This window comes from Panthera leo, chromosome A2, assembly GCF_018350215.1.
Source record: "Panthera leo isolate Ple1 chromosome A2, P.leo_Ple1_pat1.1, whole genome shotgun sequence".
Lineage (NCBI taxonomy): Eukaryota > Metazoa > Chordata > Mammalia > Carnivora > Felidae > Panthera > Panthera leo.
In genome coordinates this window covers 99,988,969-100,016,885 of record NC_056680.1, presented here as the reverse complement: position 1 = coordinate 100,016,885, position 27,917 = coordinate 99,988,969, and the positions used below count along the sequence as shown (strand labels likewise).

At 37.9% G+C, this 27,917-nt stretch overlaps 1 protein-coding gene across 1 annotated transcript in view; it reads left to right on the top strand.

The window, feature by feature from the left end:
• The window catches only part of COL28A1 (collagen type XXVIII alpha 1 chain), a 174,579-nt gene that overhangs the window by 71,084 nt on the left and 75,578 nt on the right, over window positions 1-27,917 (top strand). The window contains exons 18-25 of the mRNA XM_042918489.1: window positions 713-781; window positions 9,442-9,513; window positions 10,264-10,332; window positions 13,034-13,105; window positions 16,607-16,675; window positions 17,315-17,383; window positions 20,966-21,034; window positions 21,208-21,276. Coding sequence (XP_042774423.1) covers window positions 713-781; window positions 9,442-9,513; window positions 10,264-10,332; window positions 13,034-13,105; window positions 16,607-16,675; window positions 17,315-17,383; window positions 20,966-21,034; window positions 21,208-21,276 — 558 coding nt within the window. The remainder of the gene's footprint in view (window positions 1-712; window positions 782-9,441; window positions 9,514-10,263; window positions 10,333-13,033; window positions 13,106-16,606; window positions 16,676-17,314; window positions 17,384-20,965; window positions 21,035-21,207; window positions 21,277-27,917) is intronic.

Here is a 27,917-nt window from a genome sequence, read left to right as displayed (position 1 = left end):
AACTAGCTATACTTAATGTTGCTTCAAATGGTCACTAATGATCATTAAATAAATACTCCTCTGAGAGTAGTCACCTTCCAGTACACTCCTTAGAGATTCCCGTGTGAGAAGCACTTGACGGCATAAAGTTACTGTCCTTGAGACTTTTGATCTGGGCTCACCATTGGAAGATCAGGTCATTCTGTCTGTTCACGATATTGCCCTTGATTAGCAGTCACTTGGGCTTCTCATGTGTCAATTTTAGTTGATGTGGAATGTAACTGCCTATATTCCAGGTGCCCTCCACCTTTTAAGTATGCTACTTAGCCTGTATTTTAAGCCAGCCCATTATATATTCCAAATTTGGTAAAACTCCATCTACCTGAAGGGATTTTAGGCATATATATATATATGCATATGCATATATATATATGCATATATATATATATATGCATATATATATTTGAATTACATAGAAACATATACTTAAAAACATAATATATTCACATATTTTCATATTTTACATTACAACATATTGTGAGCATTGATATTAATAATATAATCGATATATATTTACTATATATATATTCAAACACATATGAATTGAGGACATAAAGCTCTGTTTTATCTTATTGTGTTGTTGTAAGAGAGCACTTAGCTCTTAAGGCAGGAATATATTATTTTTATTTTACTGTTGTAGTCATATACTCTTCAAATACTCTTTCCTCACTAGGGAGAAGTAGGCCAAACAGGAGCTACAGGTCCTAGAGGGCCAGTGGGAATTGGAGTACAAGGCCCAAAGGTGAGCTGACCATCCCAATCAGAAGCACTTAGATAATTTATGTCATATTATGTGAAGTTTCGTTCATATCCAAATGCAATACAGATCATGCATGTGTCATCTGTTATTTCACCAGAGGAGAATATTTGTTCGGAAAAGTGATGCTCAGTGTAACTCTTATCATTTAAGAAGAACCAAAAATCTTAGTTTATTTTAACAACCGCTATCTGTTTTTTTATTCATATATTTATTAGCATCAGAGGCCCTCTTTTGGCACAGATTGATTCTTTAAGAACATTCTTGCCTGTCCTATTGTAAAACAGGGCACCTAGCACGGTAGGATTGCAGCAAAGGGTACATTCCTCATCTTGCTTGCCGCTGGCTTGTGTTTCAGGTGCAAGCTCAAAAGCTACTTCTTCAGAAAGTCATTCCTTAAGCCTAAAGTATGCCTACCCCACTCCTACTACCCAGTTATTTTATGTCTCAGCCTGCATTTTCCTTTGCTTTTACCACTTACCTCAACTTGCATGCTTTCTGAATTGCTTCTCATCTGACTAATCCGCTCACGAAAGACCCTGGTCAACATTGCAGCCACTGGCCACACGTGGTTACTGAATGCTGGAAACATGTTGAGTGTGTAGTGGGATGTGGGATAAGTGTGAAATACACACTAGGTTACCAAGCTTAGCACAAAGAATGTGAACTATGTCATTATATTTGCATGTTGATTACATATTCAAGTGATGAAATTTCAGATCCATTAAAGTAAGTAAAATACATTAGTAGAATGATTTTCACCTGTTTCTTTTAATTTTGTAAATGTGGCTACTAGAAAATTTACAATCACGTGTCTGGCTTGCTTTACGCTACACTATTAAATAGTGCTTCTCACCTGTGGCAGGGACCTGGTTTCTTTTTTCGTCTTGTTTGTTAGTGGATCCCCAGTTTTGGTGACATGATAGGTACTCAATAAATGCTGTTAAGTAAATGAATGAATTCTTACTTTGCCCTTCACAATTTCTAGAAGTAATCCTGAAGGCATATAGGACCTGGCTAGCCACACTGAGGATTAAACTCCATCATTGTTTCTGCTGACATGGTCACTGTTTGTATAAGTATTTGGGATGTGTAAGATGTGGGTCTAGAAGAATATACACATTACATATACATAAACATACAATTACAAAGGCTACAAAACATACCAATATAAATAGCAATTACTAATATAAATCAATGGTTATAATAGCTTCCATTTGTTGAATGGTTTTGATGTGCCACCCAATGTGCTAAGTGCTAAGTGTGACTTACATATATCACCATACATCTATGTAGTGTACAGATCTGTATATACACATATTACATCATTCATGTGCCAATTTCAGAAAGGCACTGTAGGATAGTAAGGCTCAGCAGTTAGACTCCTTGTCTAAATCCCAGTTTTGCCACTAACTAGATGAACAATCTTAAGCTTCTCTCACTTCAGAAAAGGAAATCTTTCAAACATACTCAATAGTACAGAGAATAATGCAAAACAAACAAACAAACCCACCCATGTATTCCACAACCCAGCTTTATCCAATGTTAACATTTTGCCTTATTCATGCTAGCTATTTTTTAAGAAGAAGCATTAAAAGCATTATTTTTAAGAAGAAGCCACCTGGTTGGCACAGTTGGTTAAGCATCTGACTCTTGGTCTTGGCTCAGGTCATGATCTCACATGATCTCACTGATGGTGCAGAGCCTGCTTGGGATTCTGTCTCTCCTTCTCTCTGCCCCTCCCTGCTTGTGCTCGCTCCCTCTCTCTCTCTCAAAATAAAGAAATAAACTAGAAAATTTTTTTAAAATAGAGTTTTATAAAAAAAAAAAAAAGAAAAAGAAGAAGCATTACAGATATACATAGAGGCCTCTGGTTGTGCCCCTCAATCTCATGGCCCCTCCCCACCCTCCCCTGATGTGTTATTTTCATGACTTGGGTATTTATCATTCTTTCAAAGTTTTTATAATTTTCCCACATATGTTTTTATCCATAAACCACATATATCTTTTGTGTGTTCTTGAACTTTACATAATGTATCATTCTGCCATATATCTGTATTCAGTCTCATGTCTTATTTGTTTTCCTATACCTTTAATTTACTCATTTTCTTTGTCTATGGTAGTCTGTTGTATAAAAATATCTCATTTAAAATGTATCCATTTTCCTATTGATTGACATTTAAATTGCTTCTCATTTTTCGCCTTTGCCAACAATGCTGCCATAAGCATTCTACAAGTTTCCTTTCGTGTAAGTCAGACTGCAAGTTTCTCTTACTAGTAGGTGATAAACACTATGAGCAGAATTGGAAGATCATAGAGTATAGGCAAGTTTTCACGTCTGACATTGTGAAAATCCTGTCCAAAATGGATGATGGGTACTCTGCCCATTTGCCCTCCTTCCAGCAATATATGACAATGCTCCTTTCTCTACCTTCTGGCCAACAGGAAGTGTGTATGATAGATCTCATTGTTTTAATTTCTATTCCCTGGTAACTGTTTGAACAGTTTTTGTGTGTTTAATGGAACTTCAGGTTTCCTCTTTTGTAAATTCCTGTAGATATTCATTTTTTTAAAGGCTTGGTGTTCCTTTTTTATTAATAGCTCTTTCTGTATCTGGATATTAATTCTTTGTTGTTTAGGTTGCTGATATCACCTCCAGGGCTATGGCTTGTCTTTTTTACGGGGTACCTTTTAGTATACAGAAGTCCTAAATTTTGGTGTATTTCTATCCCATTATGGTCTCAGCTTTCTGAATATTATACATTTCTTGACTCCAAAGTCATAAAGATCCTCATGTATTTTCTTCTTAAAACTTGGTGTGTTTTTGTTTTTTAAAATTTAGGTATTTAGTCTTTATTCCACTACAGTTTATTTTTTGTATATGGGGCAACGTGGTGATCTTTTTCTTCCCCATACAGATAACCAGCTATCACCATATCAGTTACTGAGCAGTCTGTCTTCGCTGCACTGATTTGTAACTCCACCTATGTCATACGTCAAGCTCTCTATGTGTGAGGATCAGTGTCTGAGTTCTCTATTCTGCCCCATTTGTCTATTTATCTCTCAGAGCTATTACATCTCTGTCTTGATTATGATCGATTTATAAGTTTTATCATCAACAGGGAAAATACTCCCAATTTCTTTCCTGGTTATTCCTGAATCTGACATACTCATTTCAGGATTGACTTGTCAAATTTGACAACATATCCCATTGGAGTCTCCGACTAGCGTTGCATTGAACCTTCATATTAAATATTGAATCTTTCAGGGACGACTGGGTGGCTCAGTCAGTTAAACATCTGACTTTGGCTCAGGTCATTAGCTAACAGTTCATGGGTTTGAGCCCCATGTCTTTGTGCTGGCAGCTCAGAGCCTGGAGCCTGCTGTGGATTCTGTGTCTCCCTCTCTCTCTGCCCTTCCCCACTTGCTCTCTGTCTCTCTCTTTCTCTCAAAAATAAATAAAACATTGAAAAAAAATTAAATATTGAGTTTTTCAAACCACAGAGTAAAACTAATTTTCTGGGAAAAATATTTGTCATTTTATCCATATAGATCTTGTAGTTTTTCAGTTATAATGGTCATTGGAGGGGATCCTGGGTGCCTCAGTCGGGTAAGTGTTGGACTTCAGATCAGGTTGTAATCTCATAGTTTGTGGGTTCGGCCCGCTTCGGGCTCCGCTCCCTGCAGACAGCTCAGAGCCTGGAGCCTGCTTTGGATTCTGTGTCTCCCTTTCTCTGCCCTCCTCACTTTGCACTCTGTCTCTCTCTCAAGAATAAATACACATTTTTTAAAAAGTACATTGGAGAAATGTTTTGCAATTGTGAATTGTTTTCTTTTTCTACATCTTCTAATTAGCTATTCCAGGTCTACAGGAAAAGTATTATTTTGTTGGTGGCCTTGTTTGTTTTTTGGTGTATTGATTTTTGTATCCAGGCACCTGACAGTATCTTTTATTTCTATTTTTAAGTTTATTTATTTATTCATTCTGAGAGAGAGAGAGAGAGAGAGAGAGCGCGCAAGAGGACGCGGAGAAAGGGGCAGAGAGAAAGGAGAGAGAGAATCCCAAGCAGACTTCACATTGTCAGCACAGAGCCCAATGCAGGGCTCCATCTCACAAACTGTGAGATCATGACCTGAGCTGAAATCAAGAGTCAGATGCTCAACCGACTGAGCCACCCAGGCACCTTCCTCTTATTGTTTCTAATTGTTTACAAAGTCTTCGTTTTTTATTCCCTGTGTACGTAATCATATTGTCTGAAAATAAAAACTGTTTTACCTATTTCTTTTTAGCTTTTTTCCTATTCATTTTTAAAAATTATACACTGACAGGACCTCCAGCGCAATGTGTAAAAGAAGTGACTTCAGAGGAAGTGCTTCTAAAATTTCACTTAAAAATGTTTTTTTAATGTTTATTTTTAGGAGAGAGAGAGAGAGAGACAGAGCACAAGTGGGGGAGGGGCAGAGAGAGAGAGGGAGAGAGAGGGAGAGACGCAGAATCAGAAGAAGGCTCCAGACTCCGAGTTGTCAGCACAAAGCCTGATGGGGGGCTTGAACCCAAGAACCTCGAGATCATGACTTGAGCTGAAGTCAGATGCTCAACTGACTGAGCCACCCAGGCACCCCTAAAATTTCAATTTTAAGTGGGATATTTATTGTAGGGTTTTGATAGACAACCTCTATTATGTTAAGATAATTACTTTCTGTTTCAGTTGTACCAAAAGTTCTTTATTAATTATGAGTATTGGATTTTATCAGATTCTGCCTCTACTAAGATAATTGTTTTATGTTTCCCTTTTAACCTGTTAATAGTAGTATATTGCATTTCCAGAATTTTTAGGTATTGAACCATTCTGCATTCTTGAGATAAACCCATCTGATCATGATGTATAACTTTTTTATAACAGCAATTTAATCGACTAATCTTTTATTCAGGATTTTTTTCATCCATTTTAAACAATTCCATTTATTGCATAGTTGACATACAATAAAGGCACATGGTTAAAGTGTACACTTTGATAAAACGTATGTATATGTTCTTGAAACCATCACCAAAACCAAATAAAGTATCCATCATCCCCCACCCCCAAAATTATTATGTGTCCCTTTGTAATACCATCCCTCCATCCCTCCATCCCTCCCTAACTTCTCCTACTGATCTGCTTTGCAATCTCTGGTAACTATTGATCTGCTTTCTGTCATTATAGATTAGTCTGCATTTCCTCAAATATTATATTAATAGAATAATATATCATGTAAGCTTTTTTTTCTGTCTTCCCTTTTACTCAGCAAAATTACTTTGAGATCCATGTTTAACATCTATGAACAGCTTCTTTTTTTATTGTTCTTTTTATTGCTGAATAGTATTCTACTGTATGGACATACCATAATTTGTTCATCTAGTCACATGTTGGTGGGCGCTTGGTTGTTTCCAGATTTGGGATAGTATACATAAAGCTGTTATGAACATTTATGTACATGTCTTTGTATAGACATATGCTGTCATTTTTCTTGGATAAATGCCTAGGAGTGAAATGGCTAGGTCATATGGTAGGTATCTACTCAGCTTTTCAAGGAACTGCCACATTTGTTTTCAAAAAAGTCTTTATTTTGTCCATATTTTTACTGGGTATGGCATTCTAGGTTGATGGCTGTTTTTGTTTTGTTTCTTTTTGTATGTTCAAGATGTTGTTCCACTGTCTTCTCACTTGCATTGTTTCTGATGAGAAATCTCTTAGAATCTACACATTTGTTTCTCTATATGTCTCTTTTCTCTGGCTACCTTTTAGGTTTTCTCTGTATCACTAGTTTTGAGCCCTGTGATTACAATGTGCCTTAGTTTTGTTTCTTCATATTTCTTGTGCTTGCAGTTCATTGATTTTCTTGGATCTGTAGGTTAGTGATCTCATCAAATTTGGAAACATTAGGCCATTGTTTCTCAAAATATTTCCCACTGTCTGTCTTCATCCAGGAATCTCCATTTTACTTATATTTGGCTGTTTTCCTGATGCTCTGCTCATTCCTTTTCAGTCTCTATTCTCTCTGCTTCATTTAAGATAGTTTTCATTGCTATGTCTCTCAGTTCATTGATTTTCTGTGATGTCTAATTTGCTTTGAATTTTATCCAGTGTATCTCTTCATCTCCTACTTTGCAATTTTCAACTCTAGAAGTTCAATTTGTATCTTTCTCTACCTTCCTGTCTCTATTTAATGTATTTCAACTTTCCTTTGGTTTCTTGAACATATAGAATGCAGTATAATAACTGTTTCAGTGTCCTTACCTACCAATTCTATCACCTGTGTCATTTTTTTTTTGGTCAGCTTTTTCCTAGTTTCTTTGAATTCCTGATAATTTTTGGCTAGATCCAAACTTCATAAATTTTACTTTTTGGGGGGCTAAACGTTTTTGTATTCCTATACATATCTCTGTATTTCTATGCATTGTCCTGGATTCTTTTAAGTCACTTTAAAACAGCTTGAACCTCTTGGTCTTGCTTTTAAGCTTTCTTAGGTAGGACTGGGGCGGCATTTAGTCTAGGGTTCATTTTTCCTGACTACTGAAGCAAGTTCTTTTCTAGAACTCTAATACATGCCCTCAGAATTGTGAGATTTCCTTTTTTGCCACTGGAACCAGGCACCGTTTCTGGTCTGCTGCCAGTTCTTTATACTCTTTTCAGTTGGTTGTTTTCTGGGAGTCAGGTAGTTTTGTCACACTGTGCTGAACAGTATTTACTTGAATATTTGAGGGGGACACTCCTCAGAGCTTCATTGTTCTGTGTACCTTCTTCCTATCAGGTAATCTAGTCTGTGAATTTTTGATACCGGGCTTACCCAGACTCCTACCTTTGTCTCCTGAAATTGGAGAGATTTCTGAACTTTCTCCAGATTCTCCTTCTGTACACCATGGCCTGGAAACTACCCTGGCAGCAAACTGGAGAAAGTGTAGTGTTTACATAATTTTTTTCCCTGCTCCCCGGTATTATTATCCTTCATTACTGGTGTCTAATGTTTTGAAGGATACTGTTTTATATATTTTGTCTGGTTTTTAGTTGTGTCAGGGAGGAAATTAAATCTGGCCCCTAATCCTGCATTTTGACTGGAAATTTACATTATATCTATATTCATAGCTAGTCTGGTCTACAATGTAGTTTAGTCATCCTATTATTGTGTGACTTTAATTAAGGTTTTACTACCCTTGTGAAATAAATTGGGTAGACTTCCTTCTTTTACTGTTTTTCACAACTATTTGTATAAGATAGGGAATATCTGTTCTTCAAAGGTTAAAGAATTTATAAGGCTTGACTGTTAAGCCAATGAAGCCTGTGATCTTAGAAGGAAAAGAAGTCAGAGATTTTCATTACTGATTCAATTTTTTGATGCTTCTCGTTCATTTAGCTGGTCAGTTTCTCCTATGTCATTTAAGTGATTTATATTTTTCTTAAAGATTATTTATTAATGTTCTCCAATACATTTGTCTGAAATTGTCATGAAAATTTTTCTAAAATTTTTATTATATGTATATAGTTATATTTCCCTTTAACTCTTAATACTGTTTAACTATGACTTTTATTTTTAGTATTAGTAATTCCTGCTAGTAGAGGCTTATTTATTTTATTAGTTTTTAAAGGTAATACCCTTTAATTTTGTTACTTTTCTTACTTTTGGCTTTCAAATTTATTACTATCCGCTCTTATCCTTACCATATCCTTCTACTTAATTTTAGGTTTACTGTGCTTTTATCTTCACGAGTTTGGTTTTTTTTTTAGCTAAGTTAGGTGAAATGACTTTCACTTATTTTTAATATTTTTGCTGTTAATGAATGCAATAAGCACTCTGGCACTGTTTGAAGATAGCACATGTTATCTCTAAACACTTTAAAGGGTGTATTCTTAAATACAAATTAACTTGAAAGCAAGTAGCAGTACTGAATATTAGAGCTGAAATTTCACTTTCATGTTAACTTCTTAGGGTTGCTATACAAAGAATCACACACTGTGGTTCAACACAACAGAAATTTATTATCTCACAATTCTCGAGGTTCAAAGTTGAAAATCCAAGTGTCTGCAGAGTCATGCTTTCTCAAAAACCTGTAAGGAAGAATCCTTCTTTGCCTCTGCCCAGCTTCTGGTGCTGGCTGCCAATCCTTGGCATTCCATGGCACACAGTGGCACCACTCTTGTCTTTGCCTCTGTCATCACATGGAGTTCTTCCCATGTGTCTGTCTTTACATGGCGTTTGCTTCTTCTTCTAAGTACAGAAGTCATATTGAATTAGGGCCCACCCTGATGATCTCATTTTAACTTGGTTACGTCTATAAAGACCCAATTTCCAAATGATGTCACATTCACGGGTACCAGAGGTCAGGACTTTGACGTATCTTCTTTGAGGTTACAGTTCAATCCAGAACAACATAATCCAAAACTCAGATCCAAGAAGTTGAAGTAACTTGCCCAAGGTCAAATAATTTCATTACTACTGGTTACTACTCAGATTTCTCCATTCAGAGGTTTGTTTCAAATATTGTAAGATATACAGTTGGTAAGTGCCTCAAAATGGTGGTGCATAAATATGAATTTAAATTATGGTCAACATGACACTTATAGATAAATATGAATTTCTGGGACATAAAATCTTTGCTCATCCACCAGGGGGAGCCAGGCTCAACAGGGCTCCCAGGACAACCAGGAGTACCAGGAGAGGATGGGGCTGCAGGAAAGAAGGTAACAACAGTACGTTTTTCCGTGACTAGAGTAAAAACTATTGAACCACACTGATACCTTGGTCCTGCAGGAACTCAAAGTAAACCATCCAGGACAAGCTTAGCCTTTTTAAAACATCTCATAATTATAAATTCCTTTTCCACTTATTTCAGAGAGGAAGAGCACCAATTTAATGGGTGAACAGGGTCTCATGCTCTCTGCTTTCTCTCTGGTGTTTCGACCATGGTACCCTCCAGTGATCTAGTCCCTTTGTGATTCCTAGAAAGTACCTGAGTGTAGCCTTAGAGAAAAACACTTTTTCCCCCTCCAAAATGAGAGGCTGTAAATGCATTCAGGGAGTAAGGCCATTGTAAAGATTTTCTGAAGTGTTATGAATTGACATTTGAAATACTCATTTTTCAATATAAGTAGAGAAAAATAGCAGATGGAAAGGCTGAAGGTCTTTCCGTTTTTTTTTCTTTTTAAGCCAAACCATCACATGTGAATGATGAGCCATAGGAAAGTGAGTATAGTCTTTGAAAATTGGCTGAGAAATTGGACTTTTTCATATTTCAGCGGCTCTGAGCTAAACTAGAGCTTGATATTAATTTATTAAAGTTGGTAGATTTCCAAATCCATTTTAAGACTAGAATGAAGGTCTTATTTCGGAGGGTCTCAGCAGAGAATCCACTGACCAGAAAAGGAGACAAGGTGGGCTTACACAAACTGTCCATGGAGAGTCAGCTAAGGCATCATTGTCATTTCCTCTAGGGAGAAGCAGGGCTTCCAGGAACAAGAGGCCCAGAAGGACCACCTGGAAAAGGACAACCTGGCCCTAAGGTATGGAATTGACAAAGTGGTGAGGAAAGCAGATTGCCCGAGGAGACAACTGGGGAGAAATTCGATTGTTAGACTGGTATTCCTGCTATGTTACATGTGTTTACTTCTGGTTTAAAATTATGGATCTAGCTTGTCGGAACCTTTGAAAGACAGCAAGTATGTATCATTCATTTTTGTTTTCCTAAGATCTATCATAAGACCCAGATAATAGGAAGAGTTCAACACATGTTTTCTCAATAAATGCCCACATTGACATTTTAGAAACAGAAAAGAAGCCTTGAAATACATCCTTGAGACTTGAAAGTCTATATATTTTCTTCAAAAATTTATAGAATCTCACACAAAGCAATAAGAAATAAGTCATAATCCCAACCTTATTAAATGGAGGTTGCACTTTCACAACTTGGCCTAAGTTTATTTTGCACATTATAGAAATGCTGGTTGAATAACATCTTTATAGGTCAAGATAAGAATATCCAAATTCATCGACAAGACCACGAGTGACATAACCTACAGACTCTAAGGTGCCAGATGTTCCTGCAGTTTTTGTATAGTCATCAATGTTCATATAAAGATTATGAAGAATTACATATGAGTAAAGTAAAAATAAAATCTGTATAATTATTAGTGTTCTATTTATAATTGTATTAAAATGGTCATTGAAAACCTAAGAAATCTATGTTTATGCAAATATTGGCTAAAATTGAGTCCTTAACCTTAATTGTAAGAATTTGAAATTTAAATTCATTTGTAGAATTTCAAACAGTTTAATTTATTGACTTACCAGACTATGAGATCTCTTTTTTTGTGGGTGAATGTTGACAGAGAATACCTTTTTCACATCGTACAAAAACATTTTTAGAAATGCTCGTCTATTAACATTCAGGAAAACGAATGTTTTCTAGAATATACTTTCAGAAAATAGACCCTTGGAGTTAACCATTGAAGCTGAAGAATGAATGATGTCTCTGAGAAAGAGAGCTGAGGTTTGAATCCCACCTTGTGGTGTAGCTGGAAAAGAACATTCACAATAGTGTGAAGATAAACAGAATAGCTATCATGTTAGGGAAACCAAGGAGAGGGGGTTTCAAGAGGAAAGCAATTGGTGGTGTTGAATGCTACCAATAGAGCAAGGACAATGCTTTGGAAAAAGAGGGCTCTGGATTTGTAGCTCTGAGGGGTTTTGTGGTTTATGAAGGGTGATGGAGAAGAGTGGTAGGAATATATCACACAGCCCAGGCATGCTCTTGTTCAGTGTTGGCACTTTATTACCTTTAATTGGGTTCCTATTGCTATCTTCTGGGTTATTTAGGTCAGTAAATTAAACGTGGGAGTGAATGGAAGAAAATAACTAGTTGGGGTTAGATTTTGCCTCCATTGGCAAATGATAATGATACAGTAAGTTCATGGTACAATAACATTCAACTGTTATTTTTTATCACCCGTGTCACTGCTCTTTATTAGTTCGGACCTTGGGGAGTTAATTACAATCTGTGGGTGTAATACGAGTTCACCTCTTCTTAACGGAGTGTCTGCATTGCTGATGACCTTGGGAATGTGTCAGAAATGTGAATTCTTGGGTTTCAATGCAGACCTACTAAATCAGAAACTGTGGATGTGGGGCTCAGCACAAACCCTCCACATAGGGTGACAAGCCCTCCACGTGACTCTGATACATGCTTAGGTTTGAAAACTGTGTTATAATCATTTTTTATCTGATAAATGATTAAATGGTTTCACCTGCAACCCCCAAATTCATTCCTTTGTTGAGCTGAGCACACATTTAGATAGGATACCTTGCAACTGAGCCCTAGTTTAAGGATCGCTTTGTAATTCTCTGAGCTCTCTGGTTGGAGGTCACAAAATTCTTTCAGAGAAGCATAAGGTTACACAACCAGGCTGAGGAACAGCCAGTAGGCAGTTTCTAACTCTGCTCCAGGTTAATGCTCATGGATCTTTCTACCAATAGAATTATTGGTCTCCTTCGGGAGATAGAGCTAGACTCCTCATTGAGGAAGAAATGGGGCTGGATTTGAAAAATCTGGTTTCCTTCAGTGGTAACATTTTGTGTAGCTATTTCATGCTTCACTACCTTGTTGCCACTTCTTTTTAAAATTAGATTTTTTTCCATTCAACTATAATTAACATACAGTGTTTTGTTAGTTTCAGGTGTGTAATATAATGATTCAACAATTCTATACATTTCTCAGTGCTCAAGATAAGTGTACTGTTAAACCCCTTTACCTATTTCACCCATTCTTCCACCCAACTCCCTTCTGGCAACCACCAGTTTGCTCTCTATATTGGAAAACATCTCATTTTACGTTTCAACACTGAAGTGGCGTCAAAGCTGAAAAAGCATAGGTAGCTCTCTTTTCTGAAACTGTGAATGTCTCAGAAGCATCTGTTAATAAACCAATGGTGAAAAGAATTGTGAATTCAAACTGAAGTCCCCAAAGAGAGATACTGAGCTTAGATTGTTAAAAATATTAAATCACATTGAATAAATGGTGAAGACTGAACAATTCTGAAGTCACCCTATCTGCTCAAGAACATTGACAAATCCCATGCCACCCAGCAGGACTTGGGACACATTGCTAGGAAATCAGTGTCGGTTGATAACAGGGTCCTGATAGGGTTGTTAGAAGAGCGAGGATGGTTTGTTAACACAACAACTGTCTTTTTATAATTATTTCATCAGGGTGATGAAGGGAAGAAAGGGAGCAAAGGAAATCAAGGACAGAGGGGATTTCCAGGGCCTGAAGGGCCGAAGGTATGTTTCTTATATTCTCATTTGTGCTCTTGGGAGATTGAAATTGTGTCTGGTTTTAATAGAATAGTAGATTTCCACTGCAAATTGGATTCCCTGGTTCCTACTCAACAAATACAAAACAAAACTCCCAAATGAAAAAGGCTTTAGAATAAGCATACTATTCCAGACCAAACAGGATGGAGTAAAGAGTCCACAAACTATGTCATCTTCACTGGAACATTTATGATTCTTAGAGACAATCTGTTTGTCAATTCTTTCAACTTACCACCAAATATTCAGAAGTTGGGATGAAGTTATGACTGTAGGAGATACCAATTCTCTACCATCCTTTTTTGCTAAACAACAGCACAATTCCAGACTAAGGCAGCACAGTGATGATGAGGAGTGGGGCTTCAGAATGCGGTAGGGTAGGATTTTCATCCTGCCCCACCCTGAACCTTTCTGGGCCCGTCACTTCAATCACAGAAAGAAAGTAAAAATAGTACCTATTCTAAGATTGCTGTGAAGATTGAAAGAGTTAATAAAGCACTTAGCACTGTTCCTGGCACATAGTACGTGGAGCTATTCAGAGAGTAAAAAATCAATACTGTGAAATGGAAAGTAGGAGATATATGTCCTGATAAAGTGATCAGGACAGGGTGCTGAGAATGAAGAAAAGGAAATTGTGAGACAGGCAATTAGGTATGTGTCCTGACTTAGCAGAAGAGAATATTGAGGTCATTTGGATGTGTCAGGAAACAGAAATTGCAAATCTAAGAGAGTTCAGGCTTCTAGGAAGATGCTATTTGTAAGGAGACAAGGAGCATGTTCAAGGACCAGATATTAAAAAAAACAACTAAAAGGGAAAAAAAATGGTATCAGCCACATACGAGCAGGTAGAAAATAAAGCATTCTCTGTAGACCAGTTATTAAGCTTCAGTGTCCATCAGTGTCACCTGGGAGCTTGTTACAAATCCATATTTCTTGGGGCATCTGGGTGGCTCAGTCAGTTGGGCGTCCGACTTCAGCCCAGGTCATGATTTCATGGTCTGTGAGTTCGAGTCCCGCATCAAGCTCTGTGCTGACAGCTCAGAGCCTGGAGCCTGCTTCAGATTCTGTGTCTCTCTCTCTGCCCCTTCCCTGCTCATGCTCTGCCTCTCTCAATCTCAAAAATGAATAAATGTTAAAAAAAATTTTTTTAATTGTATTTCTTGGTGCCATGCCTGGATAGCGTGACTTAATAGGTGGGTGGGTCCTAGCCATCTGTGTTTTGTAAATAAGTGCCCTATGCTCCAGGTAATTCAAGAAGCACCTGATGAGAAATGCTGCCATGTAGGGAAAATGTTGTATTAGTATTAATAATAATGGTTATTCCTTATATCTTACTCTTATTCAAAATATTTTTTCTGTATTTTGAAATAGAGCTTTTTTGATGAAGAATTGCTATTTTTTAAAGCATAATCACAATTTAATACAGTCTTTAAGAGAATTCTATACTATGTGTATAATTTCTTATTTTAAAAGAATAGATTAAATCTAGAAGCATAATCTTGTTTACTCTGGTTTAAGTGAGAATTTTAATGAGTTGATGTTTTATCCTTGGCCATAGGATTGAACAGAGTGGTTGTCTGTTGCCAAAATCCTCACTGTGTCATGCGCCATTGCCTTATAGGTTCGGAATTAAAGACTGGTATGTGCATGTGTTGGCACGATCTGGGCCCTGGTTGGCTGGTGTGCTCAGCCTGTGGGTCGTACAGAGTAATCAGCACAGTGGGAGGGTCTCAGCGCTGAAGGTGAATGTGGTCTAGGGCACTAAGAGTCTTAGTGGTGAATCTGATTGATGGAGTCCCTCTTGGAGGAAACACGGGGGCCAAGTGGGCAGCTCATGCACTTGGAAAGAGCTCAATCTCTAAGGCAAGGGGAGGCAAATTTCTTGGAAAAGTATAAGTAGTAAATAATTTAGGCCTTGTGGCCAAGAGGCAAAATTGAGGATATTACATAATCACTTATATAACAATCATTTGAAAATGTGAAAACTGGGATGCCTGATAGAACATGTGATTCCTGATCTCGAGGTCATGAGCTCAACTCTCATGTTGGGTGTGGAGCCGACTTACAGAAACAAAACAAAATATGAAAACCATTTTTAGCCAATGGCTGTGTAAAACATGGCAGCAGGCAGGATTTGGCCTGAAGGTCGCAGTTTGCCACACCTATCCTACATCAGTAGTTTCCAAAGTGATTGATTATAAATCCCTACTAGCAAAAATGAATTCGACCACACCTCAATATAGGTTTATTTTTTAATTGTAAGTTTTATTCATAAACTATCATATTGTTATGATATTTACATAAATAATTAAAAATCTAAAAGATGAGATAAAAATATATCATGAAGCTTTAATATTTTCTTCTAGTATCCCAAATGGGTCATTTTGAACATGTCATGTTCTTTTAATGACAATTACTTTGCATAGTGTTCTAAAAATTTTTTTAAGGTTTATTTATTTATTTTGGGGAGGGGGAGGGCTTGCACACATCAGGGAGGGACAGAGAAAGAGGGAGAGAGAGAATCCTAAGCAGGCTCCATGCTGTCAGCACAAAGCCTATCACAGGACTTGATCTCACGAACCACAAGATCATGACCTGAGTCAGAATCAAGAGTTGGATGCTTAACCGACTGAGCCACCCAGGCCCCCGATGGTGTTTTTAAGTGAGGTATTTGTACCTATATCAGAACCAGCAGAAGTGCCTCATAAAATTCATATTCCTGGGCCCAGCCCCTAGAGCTACCGAATTAAAGTTTCTGGGGCTGAGACCTGACTATATTTTACCAAATTCCTCTTATGATTTCTCTACACTAAAATCTGAGAATCCTGGTCTAGAAGCAGGTGGGACAGAGATATTGCTTGGGTCTTTATTGAGAGTCAATATTGAGATGCCAAAAAATTAAATAAATAAGTAAATAAAAGACATGTTTGAAATTTTCTATTAAAAATTCCATTGTTTTTACCATAAACTCCCTACTTCTGAAAAGGGATGTGAGATAGCATACAATAGAAGACTGATACATCATGGGCCATAAAATAAAATAAAATAACAAAGGAAAAAGTTATAAACTAAAAGGAACATTATTTGCCTGCCAAGTGTACCCAAGAACTTATGCTGGAGAAAGTTCTTGTAATTGAACACATAGTTCCCTCTGAGCTTCCTGGCACACAATACAAAATGGAAGCACCGTGAATTGCATAATTTTTATTGGCAAATAAAAGAATACACAAGAGATAAAAATTTCCTAATACTCAGAACTTAATTGAATGCATTTATTAAAGGCACTGAAATCTTAATCATTAAAAACTTTAGTAGTGGTTTACAAAGATGCTCAAATATTTTCACATTGGTCTGGGAAATAGGTCATAATATTTTAAAATGCTGGGAATACATTTCTATTTTTCCTAATATAATTCCTATATATGATTTCTTTGCTTGCAATGTAGTAAGTATTTTGCTCTTTTTTTTTAGGGTGAACCAGGAATTATGGGCCCTTTTGGGATGCCCGGAGCATCAATTCCTGGACCACCTGGGCCAAAGGTATGCATTCTTGAGAATACTTATTTTTTATATATACATATTTTAAACTTGGATCTTTGGCAGGTGGGGTGGGGAAAAAAATTCATGATACCAATGGACTAGAATTTTAGTTTTGGAAGAACCCCAAGATATTATCTAGTTCAACCCTGACAGTTCACAATTAAGCAAACTAAGGTCTAGCAGGAAATTTAAGATTAGAAAACAGATTTCTAGCTTCTGCTCTTGAACTTGTCACTTCATCATGAACTACCTCCACCAAATCCTGGAACCCTAATGCAAGTAAAAATGTACTGTGTTTATCCAGAAGAATCAGGTAGGATTAATAATCAGAAAGTCTGGCAGGAAAGAAATCTACTCAGGTTTAAGAGGTTCCCATTCTTACAGTCCAAGTATTTGAGTCTAGGTAGCCACCTATTTTAGTGGCCTTCCTCTAAACAGCTGTCATAGTCTTTACCAACAGGTTTTATTTGCTTAGGATTTGCAATCCCCCTCAAATACATTAGAAGAAGACACTACCTCAAGATCAGAGACTGATAGATCAAAGCCTTTATAACCTGGTTCATCTCTTTTGTGCTTCGTGCTGTTATGGCTTCTCCTGCTACTTAAAGCCTGAAACTGAACGTTATTTGAAATACGCAGGGAGACAGGGGAGGACCCGGGATGCCTGGATTTAAAGGAGAACCGGGAATTGCTATTCGAGGACCAAAGGTAGGCTTTATTCATGTTCTTTCTTCCCTCTACGAGACAGAAGGGAAAGGGGATTTAATGCACAGTAAGTTTATAGTTGAGACTGTTCTACTCACTCTCTACATTGAAGAACTCAGTGCATTGTTTTCGTTTTTAAAAATCAAGCCATCAGATAATTTATTTTTCATAAATGTGGAGGAATGATAGCCCCTTATGGTGAAATTTTGGATGACTCAATAGTTGTTTGAAAATAACTCCTTTTGTAATGTCTGTGGTACAAGAGATTATCTGACCTCTAGCTTCTTTCATTTACATAGGAATGGCATAGGTGTCTCTTCTGCAAACCACCACTGTGAAAAACAAAGCAGAGAAATTTAACTCAATAAATCTTCCAAACTTGAACTTTTTGGACAGCGTTTTGCAGAAGAGATACTGAAAGTTCATGTTTGGAAGCTTTATTGAATTAAATTTCTCTGCTTCGTTCTCCATCTTTCAGTTATTTTAAATGAAAATGCAAATAATTATAGGAGAAGACGGCTTTCAGTAATCATATCTATTTTCCATGGCAACAAGGCACCATTTCCCTGTTCACACAAAACCCAGCATCGCAGCAAAATTTAACATTCCAAATGTCACAAGCACATCCCATCCCCGTTTATGAGAACAGGCTTCAGGGCTCCATAATCAGCACTTCATTAAATCAGTAGCATGTTGTTATGTGGTTTTGAAACAGGTTTTAGTTCTATCAGATTGCCTCTTGTGGATACAAGGATTCAAGTACTAACATCAGGGATTTTCAAACTTCAAAAAAGAAAACTAAGAACCATTTTTGAAATATAATGCAAAACCTATTATATACTGCAATTAAGTTGGAGTGGTCCTTTTAAAGGTCAAGGGAAGATCCTGAACTCCATTGTTCTTAATCACTTTAACAGTTGTCCTTGCTAGAGAGACAATCTTTATTGAGGACACAGAAGGTTCCCAGGATGTGGGATTTTCAAGCTAAAACAGAGAAAAGTCCAGGGCAAACCAGAACAAGATGGTCATCCTACTCCCCAGACACTGAGGTACATGGGAACCCAAGCTCTGTACGACACAAGGAGAAAATTCCAGATTTTCTAATGCTAATACTGCAGATAGGGCTTTGATCAAGAACATTGGGTAGCAGTTTTCATATTGTTTGATAACTTCCTGAATCTGCATATTCCTAGTTCCATGATTTAAAATTACGTCTCTCTACTTATACTGTCCTTTACAGTAGAAATAAAATCCAATTAAATGTGCAGCCTGGATTTATTAGCCCCTCCTGTTTTTTTTTACTGATCGCCATTGGCATTGCTAATGATGTAGTTAAAGTAATTTGCTTCTTTACTCCATGATTTTTCTAATCCCTTGGTCTCTAATGATACTCTTTCTGCCATTCTTCCCTAATGCGCTATTTTTTAAACCTTTGAGAGGTTAAATGTCTGATAGAAGTTTTGGCACATAATTCAGTTTTGTATATGACTTCAGGGAGCTCCAGATCCTCCCCTAAAGCCCATTGCAAAACACCAGATTGATATTTCTGCCCTAATTTCTATTGAACGAGAGACGCTTCAAAGGGAATTGCTCTGCAGGACATTTTCTTGAATCCAGCGCATAAAGGCCAAGTGACAAAAATTCTCTCTAGAAATATATTGTGAGGAGTCCAGAATAAAAATCTGAGACAGAACAGTGCCCCTATCCCTGCCCCCTGATATTTCCTATTAATATTAGAAGTAACAAGCTAGCTGAAAATTTTGCAGGAAGCAGGACAAGGATCTCTAGGTAAAAAATGTTTAGTTGTAAACTATAAATGTTTTAACATTTTTTTCTCCCCATGTGGGTGCCAGAGGATAAACAGTAACAGCTGTTGATAATCTGTTATAGTCTTGAAACTTAGAAATAAAACCTGAAAGTGAATCTTGATTCCAGTTTTCTTTTCCTTTCAACTTAACCAGGGAGCAGTTACTATTTTCTTCTGTCGTTGGCCTGTTCCTTGTGTAGGCACGGAAAGAAACGGATATATTGTTTTGGAACATGTCTTTATGTAATGTTTGGCGCTTTAACATTAAATTTGGTTGGATTAACACAATAAATTGCTTCTAGTGACTAGTTTGTTCCTTAGAGCTGGGGATATGCCAAAATTCACCTCTCCAGAAGAACTTGTTTTTGCTCTCTGTCACATAACTTGAAGAGATCATCCTGGGGTTTTGTTCATGATAAATAGTAGATTAAGTTCTTACAAGTGGCCACACGTTTCCTAGAGATCACTCTTAAGAAGGTTAATCCCATAAAACCAGTCTCAATTTAATAGGAAAAAACAGCTATTGTATTCATGATTTTCAAAATAAACTTAACTTTTTTATACTTAAAGAGTATGTAATTTTCTTCCCCCCAGTCAATCATTCATTCATAGAAGTAGAATTAGGAACAGCTTTTGAGAGTTGGATTGTGGGCAGCATTTGGCTTGGGATAACGGTAGTTTGATCTCAGAATTTGAGATCCTTGCATATAAGGAAAGCACTGAGAGTCCTGCTACTTTTTCCAATCTTGGGAAACAAAGGTCTGCCAATTACTAGTTTCTTTCTAATGTAAAACCCATAGGAATATGGACAGTTTTTAATCAAAATAGTTGATATGCGTTGAAAGGGTCATTGTAAGAGTTATCACAGCAACAGAATGGAATGTGATACAAAAAAAATTACACATTTTATATACAGTGTAATAGGTTTATATTTACTGAATCTTCTAAGAGTTTTCCTCATTTTTTTCTTCCTCTCTCTCCATTTTACTTGAGCCAGAAATTTCTTTGATTTCCATTCGAAGGAGAGTTACACTTTCCCGAAAATCCTGTCATTCAAAAGGCAGTAATCACACTTTCCTCTATAGAGGAGGCCAGTTGTAGCTACCAAAAGTTTTTGATGCCAAAGGTTATCATGTAAAGCAATATTTAGAACTTCTTCCTCGGTCTTGAGATATGAATCACAACACAAACTCTGTGTCCTGTATGTTTACAACTTGTTTTTTAAAAAAATTAATCCGTATTTAATTTTCATTTTGGCTTATTTATTCCTTGTGTAATTTGGGCACCACTGAAGAGGACAATGGATATAGTATAACAATAGGTAGCACATAGTTATCTTTACATTCAAAATTTTACACTTGAAATATAGCTATGTATTCTTTCCTTCTCTTCTCACACTGTGCTTATTAAAATTTCTCATTTTTATACTTCTCCACAATTTATGATGCAGAGAAGTATAAATTTAAAAATTAACCTATCAACAATCGGCCATTTTTAATTCCTATGAAATGTGTTTCCTATAGAGGACTTTGTAATGGTTCACATATATTCCCTATATTCACTCCACGCTTCCCACCAAATGCAAATGGGTAAGACTTATGAAGAGAGACTTATAACAAGTTGCCGTCTGTGGTAGAATTCCCTTCTAAAATTTTTCAGATCATTCCTTTGCATTATCAAATGCATGTTTGCCATATAGAGTTGGTATTGTGCTTAAGTTTTGCCAGGTGTTTCATAGTTTAGTCTAACATTATGACCTGGTGTTGGAATTTACCCAGGGTGCGCAAGGACCTCGGGGACCAGTGGGTGCTCCAGGACTCAAAGGTGATGGCTATCCTGGTGTGGCTGTAAGTGTGGACATCGCTGTTATTTCCTTCATTTCCTCTCTCTTCCCTCCTTCCTTCCTTCCATCCTCCCCCCCCTTCCTTCTTTCCTTCCTCCCTACCTTCCTTCCTTTCTTCTTTGATGAACACTGCACATGACAAGTACACTCACTCTCTCCTTTATTATGTCATCTCAGGGACCTCGGGGACCACCAGGACCCCCTGGACCAATGGGTTTACGTGGAGTGGGGGACACTGGAGCAAAGGTAAGATTTTAAAGTAAGTAACATAGAAGCTTCTAAAAAAATGTATTTATAGGTAAGTGACTTTGGTAAAGGTGAATTTTTTTTTTTTCCAAACATGCTAGAAGACCAGTGGTGTCTAAAGAATGTATAGTTATTTATCTTCACCTATGGACTTTCTGGGGAGCTCACACTAATTTGAACATGTAGATTAACTTTGTGGATTATCTCCTGCTTCTCTGGTATCAACTCCCATGTTCCTTTGCTGCTTTGTTTTCTGTATGAAAGTCAGAGTTTGGTCCAGAGCCCTCTTCCCTACTTTAGACATCTCTTCCCTGGGTGTACTCATTCAGTCCCATGGTTTTCACCACTACCCATGTGCTGATGCCTTCTCTCTTCAAAACATATTTTTGATTCCAGCTGTTTTTCTCCTTCTGCTTCACCAGGGCAGACCACCATCATCTCTTACCTGGGCTGTTAATCTCTTCAATGGCCTTGCCTCTTCCATCTTGGCCCTTCTGTTACCTAGCAGGCAGAGTGGTATTTTAAAACCATGAACCAGGGGTGCCTAGGTGGTGCAGTTGGTTAAACATCTGACTTGGGCTCAGGACATGATCTCTCATTTCCTGAGTTCGAGCCCTGCATTGGGTTCACTGCTGTCAGCACAGAGCCCGCTTCAGATCCTCTGTCTCCCTCTCTCTCTGCCCCTCCCCAACTCACACTCTCTCTAAAATAAATAAAAACATTTTTTAAAAAGTCATTAAAACCACGAAACAGATCATATTCCTTTCCTTCTCAAAAAACACTCTGATGGCTTGTCTCTGCACTTAAAACAAGCTCTTCCTGCTTTCTGTGGCCTGTGAGGCCCTTCATGACCTGATGGTAGCTTCTGCCTCCTTCTTTGTTGCCTTCCGCCAGCCACACTGGTCTGCCCTATTTCAGCTCATTCCTGCTTCTAGGTCCTGGCTCTGTCAAGATGGCTCATTTTCTCTCTCTCTTTCTCTTTTTTAAATTTCTGGATTTATTTATCTATCTATTGAGAGAGAGAAAGAAAGAAAGAGAGAGAGCAGGGAAAAGGCAGAGAGAGAAGGAGAAGGAGAATCTTAGGCAGTCTCCACACCCAGTGCACAGCCTGACACAGGGCTCGATCTCACAACCATGAGATTATGACCTGAGCTGAAATCAAGTGTCAGAAGCTTAACCGACTGAGCCACCCGGGCACCCCAAGATGGCTTATTCTTAAGGCCTCCACTCAAGTCTCACTTCACCTGGTCTTGACCACCTAAACAAAGAACAATCCTGTCTCCCCTTCCCCATCACTATCACATCCCCTTGAATATTTCCTCCATAGCATTTATCACCGTTCGAAGCCATCTTGTTCATTTACTGTTCTGTGTATCCCACGGAAGTGTAAGTTTCCCTGAAGGCAGGTTGTTTGTCTCATTCCCTGCCAAATTACTGGCACAGAAAGTAGGTGTGCCACACACAAGGAGCATTATAACATGTAATGAACTGCAGGGGTGCCTGGGTGGCTCAGTCGGTCAAGCTCAAGCGTCTGACTTCAGCTCAGGTCATGATCTCACGGTTCATGAGTTCGAGCCCTGCATCGGGCTCTGTGCTGACAGCTCAAAGCCTAGAGCCTGCTTCAGATTCTGTGTGTCTCTCTCTCTTCCCCTCCCCACTCATATTCTGTCTCCCTCTCTCTTTCTCAAAAACAAACATTAAAAAACAAAACAAAAAACATGTAATGAACTGAAAATGAATGAAGGATATTACTCTAAAGAAAAAAATATTTCCTTGGAAGCATATCTACTTAGCTTTTCAAATGCTTCCAGGTCATTAGTGAGAGAAGTTGTAATTGCTCCATGTCAGCTTCTCATTTTGAGTTTTTGGTCTCTGCCGTCGAACTTGGGAGTGACAACACCTACTGATGCTTCTGTGCAGTGAGGCAGATGCCCTTTTGCCTTCTCCAAAGATGATTGGAGACCCATGGCACTAAATATTGTCTCTAAAGGACAGCTTGGCTCCCCCCTTTCTATGTTAGGGTAACCATGAGAGTCCAGGAAGAGACTGCATCTGAAGGTACTATGTAAACGTGCAGCTGAGCACAGCTGAGATACTTTGATCAAGGTTCTGGCTTGGTCTGACTCAGAACTGAATCCAATCCTCTAACACCCCTTGACAGTGTCAATAACCATACTAAATTTGGGGATTGAAGTATTCTTTGTTTCCTTAACGCATGGTAATCTGTCAAATGTTAAAATTTAAAAATAGAATGACATTTCAATACATAAATCTTGTTATTTTCTGCTCTGAGTGGAGCACTGGTAAGAGCTTTTGTTATTACATAAATATTCCTTCAGTTAGGAAAGTAGAAACTTATTTAAAATATGGCATGAAATAAAATATATTAAATATCTACTGGAATGCATTTGTATTCTAGTGGAAACATGATCATTTACATTTCCACTGAGCACATTATTATATTTTATGTAAGTATACATCATATTATATTAAATTATACTATTATGCTACTGCTTTATATTTAGCAATGATAATAAAGACAGGCACTTATACACATAGAACATTTTAAAATCTGTTTCTTGTGAATATTCTACTGTGTCAGTTTATTTAACATACAGGCTAAAAGATTTACTAAATGATTTTGGGGCACCTGGTTGACTCAGTCAGTTAAATGTCTGACTTTGACTCAGGTCATGAGCTCACAGTTTGAGAGTTTGAGCCCCACATTGGGCTCTGTGCTGACAGCTCAGAACCTGGAGACTGTTTCAGATTCTATGTCTCTCTGTCTCTCAAAAATAATAAAATAAACATTAAAGTAAATTTTAAAAAAGATTTACAAAATGATTTCATATACTACTGTTTTTCTCTAAAAGTCCCTTGTATTTGCTATCATAACATTTTAGGGGGGAAATAAAGAAAAAGGGTATTTCTTCAAGATTTTATCCTATTTTGCTTCTTTTTAAAAAAGTTTTTATTTATTTACTTTTAGAGAAAGAGAAAGAGAGAGAGAGAGAGAGAGAGAGCAGCAAGGGCAGAAAGAGAGGGGGGGAGAGAGAGAGAATCCCAAGCGGGCTCTGCACTGTCAGCCCAGAGCCCAATGTGGGGCTCGAACTCACAAACCATGAGATTACAACCTGAGCAGAAACCACGAGTCAGACACTCAACTGACTGAGCCACCCAGGCACCCCATGCCTATTTTACTTTTTGAAACAACCAACATGTTGCCCGAGATGTGTCTTAAGTGACACTCATTATCTCTGTTAGCTCGCACAGGAGGCTGAGTGGAGGCAGAAGCTGAGAGCTAATTCCCAGCTGAGACGAGGAAAGAATATTTGCAGGACCTGCCTCTGTTTCCCTGTCCCCCACCACCCTCTAGGCTGCCTTTTTTCCTCTCTTTGACCTCTTCCTGGGGATACTAGGAAGATGTGTTATCCTGGAAATTTCTGTCCCTAGAAGCAGATGTTAGGAGTATGAGCTGGTCTTGGAATGAAAGAACATGGATCATAAACTTGAAAATAAAGGAAATTCTAAAAGCAAACACCAACTTTCAAATAATTTTCAATATCACCTCTCATCTTTGTAGAGGCCATAAAGTCTCTATACAGCCTCTTCCTCTGAAGAAAAGTTTTGGAAACACACACACACACACACACACACACACACAAAGAAAAATGTTTGGAAAAGTTTAATTTCACCTAATTTTGTCCTTCTGATTTGGTAAAGTGGGGATGAGAGCCTTAAAATACCTAAAGGTGTCAATGGTAGCAAAAGCACTGGTCTCAAATGTGTACAAAATTCCTTGCCTTTCTTTCTGACTTAAAATAACAGAGAAATTGTAATTATGTGGGAGTGTGTGTACGTGTATGTAATTGTATAGACATATATATCTGATATGTTTTTCATTTAAACTCTGTGTAGTCACCTTAAAATATTGGCCTTAGCGCATTAACTTACAAAACAAATGTGTTTTGAAATGAGGAAACCATTAAGGTTGACAATTTATGGTAGGTTTTTGTGATATTTAGTTAAGGGCACATGTGTTTAGCATATGACACAGACATTAGAATCAAAGCTCCTATGTTTCAAAACATATCAAAAGCAGTCCCTGACATCTTGCACCCTTGTGGTGCTCTCTGGCTTTTTTCCAAGTGGAAGAATTCCATATGACATCAGTGGGTATAGTGCTTCTATATACAATGACCTTGAATTGCATCCAAATTTTGACAAGTGCTTCTGAAAGATTTCTACAATTCTTGTAGAAACTACACTTCCAAGCGGATGGTAGATACAGTTTTAAAACCTACTTTTGAAACACGCCAGGAAGAACTGACAATTTGGTTTCTTGGTAAGCGGGACATGCTCATCTAACACCCAGTTCCCTGGAAACTGACTTGTTTGTTGATGGGGAAGGCCAGCTCCACGGTCTTATTTAATGCTGCCTGGACCCCTATAGATGAGAAGGACCCTTTGTGATTTGGGGACAATCATTATGCGAATCTCTTCTCCCTTTGAGAAACCCAGATAACTCTTTGACCCTGTATTTTCATCTGCAAAGGCTATGAGGTGCATGTCACCCAGAGGCTTATCCACTGACATCTCTGAGGGTAAGAGTTTATTCTTGGCCTCTTAGAAGAGAAATACAAGGAGTGGCTCTCCTGAGCTCTGTAAGGGCAAGTGCATTCTGCCATGCACCTGTCTTGGCCCTTTCAGCCCCTTTCAGTGTGCTAGCTCATCAGAGAGGAAGTCAAGCCTTCCCTAAGGCTCTGGAGCAGGTGAGCTTGGGCCAGTCCTTGCACAGAGGAAATCTAACCTGCCTTTTAGGGTGTTCAAGGGACCTCTTAATCATCAAGTGGTTGGAATAAAATCTGTGGGCAGAGAACACATGTTGGGTTGCTGTTGCTATTATTACCGTATACCATATAAATATATATTATATACTACTTAAGTATTTCCAGAATATCATGGCATTTTAAGCTATTCCCTTATTTTATAGGTGAGGAAATCAAGAACAGGAAAGGTTGAACAACTTGTCCCTTTACAACACAAACAGTTTTGATACTATGTTGTGTTCATGTGTAAGGGAGAGACTATGGATATGGATGAATGAACGAAATCAGAGCAGAGAGAATGACTCACCCTGACCTACAGATGCTTAATCTTCAAAGCTGTCTATCTTCCAGTTATCTCGGCACCATTTAGTGTATAGTTGGATTGTCTTTCCATCCTAGCTTTTCCATCACCAAAACTTAAATCACGTAAATATTAAAGGGACGCATAAACTCAAACCCAAAAGAGTTAAACATTTTTCCAAAGATTTAAATGTTTGAATATTGTAAATACATGCTTTATTTGACAAAAGTGGCCCAGAGTCATAAATTAAAACGCAAGTCTCTGTGAAATTCCACCGAGTATCATTATTCTAAAAATGTTCCCAGCATTTGAATTGTCCCTCTGTTCTCTGCAATGGCTCACATATGTGCACACCACCAACAAGCAGTGGCAGAACAGAGGAGCGATTCACACAGAGATGCATTAGGAATTTGCAGATTCTCTTGGTGGGTATGGACTGGACAAGAAACTCCAGCTTGAACAGTCTCTGATAAGGAGGGCTGGCCTTGGATGCAGGCTTAATGACAGTGAAATTAAGGGTCTGTAACTCCAAGTTGGAGCTAAAGAAACCCACTTCCCATAATATGACTGCAAAATTGTGACAGGCAGGGCAATCGGCTCAAAAACAGGACTAATTAGAGCCAGAGCCATAGCAAGTTGAAATGCCAAGCAATCCGACCTTTAGATTTCAAAAGAGGTCACATTCAAGACCAGGAAAACTTGGCGAGGTGACCTTTCCAGGTTATCCCCCAATTCAGTTCCATGCATGTTCTTCAAAATCAGAACTGCATTCCGGCCTGTCTTGTGACCTGCAGAGTTGCTTTCGTCTCTCCTTGCTGTTTTCCTGGCTCTGCATGGCTCTCCCCAGCAGCACATACATCCTTCCCTTCTGCCTTGGAGACACACACTAAATCCTCTTAACATAAGCCAACCAACTCACCATCAACACATTTCTATTTTCAATCATGCAGACTAGAGGAGTGCGCCCCCAGTGGGAAGTTATATTGAATATCAGTGCAAGACAGCCTTCTCTTCTGTCTGTCATTAGGGACAATATCAGTATTTTTATTTTCAAGGTTTCTAATTCAGCTAAATGAGAAAGACTCTCTCTCCAATGAGATTCTTGGCATAGGGGAATCATTTGTTCATCTCTGATGAGTTGATTTTGAGAAAAGAAAGATCCTCCCTGGATCCTAAAGCAAATTTTTAAATTATCACGGACTTTGAAAAACTGCTCCTTTGGGGTGAATATTAAAGTTCTAGGAGAGAAATTACCTGGAATAATTGAAATTAGCTTAAATATTTTGAAATTTAAAGCTAGGAAAGTATGATAAAGGAAATGTTACCATGATTTGTGTTCTTGTTTCCCAGCACCTTCTTTTTTTTTTTTAATTTTTAATGTTTATTTATATTTGAGAGAGAGAAAGAACCAGAAGGGGAGGGGCAGAGAGAGAGATGGAGACAGAATCTGAAGCAGGCTCCAGGCTCTGAGCTGTCAGCACAGAGCCCAATGTGGGACTCAAACTCACAAG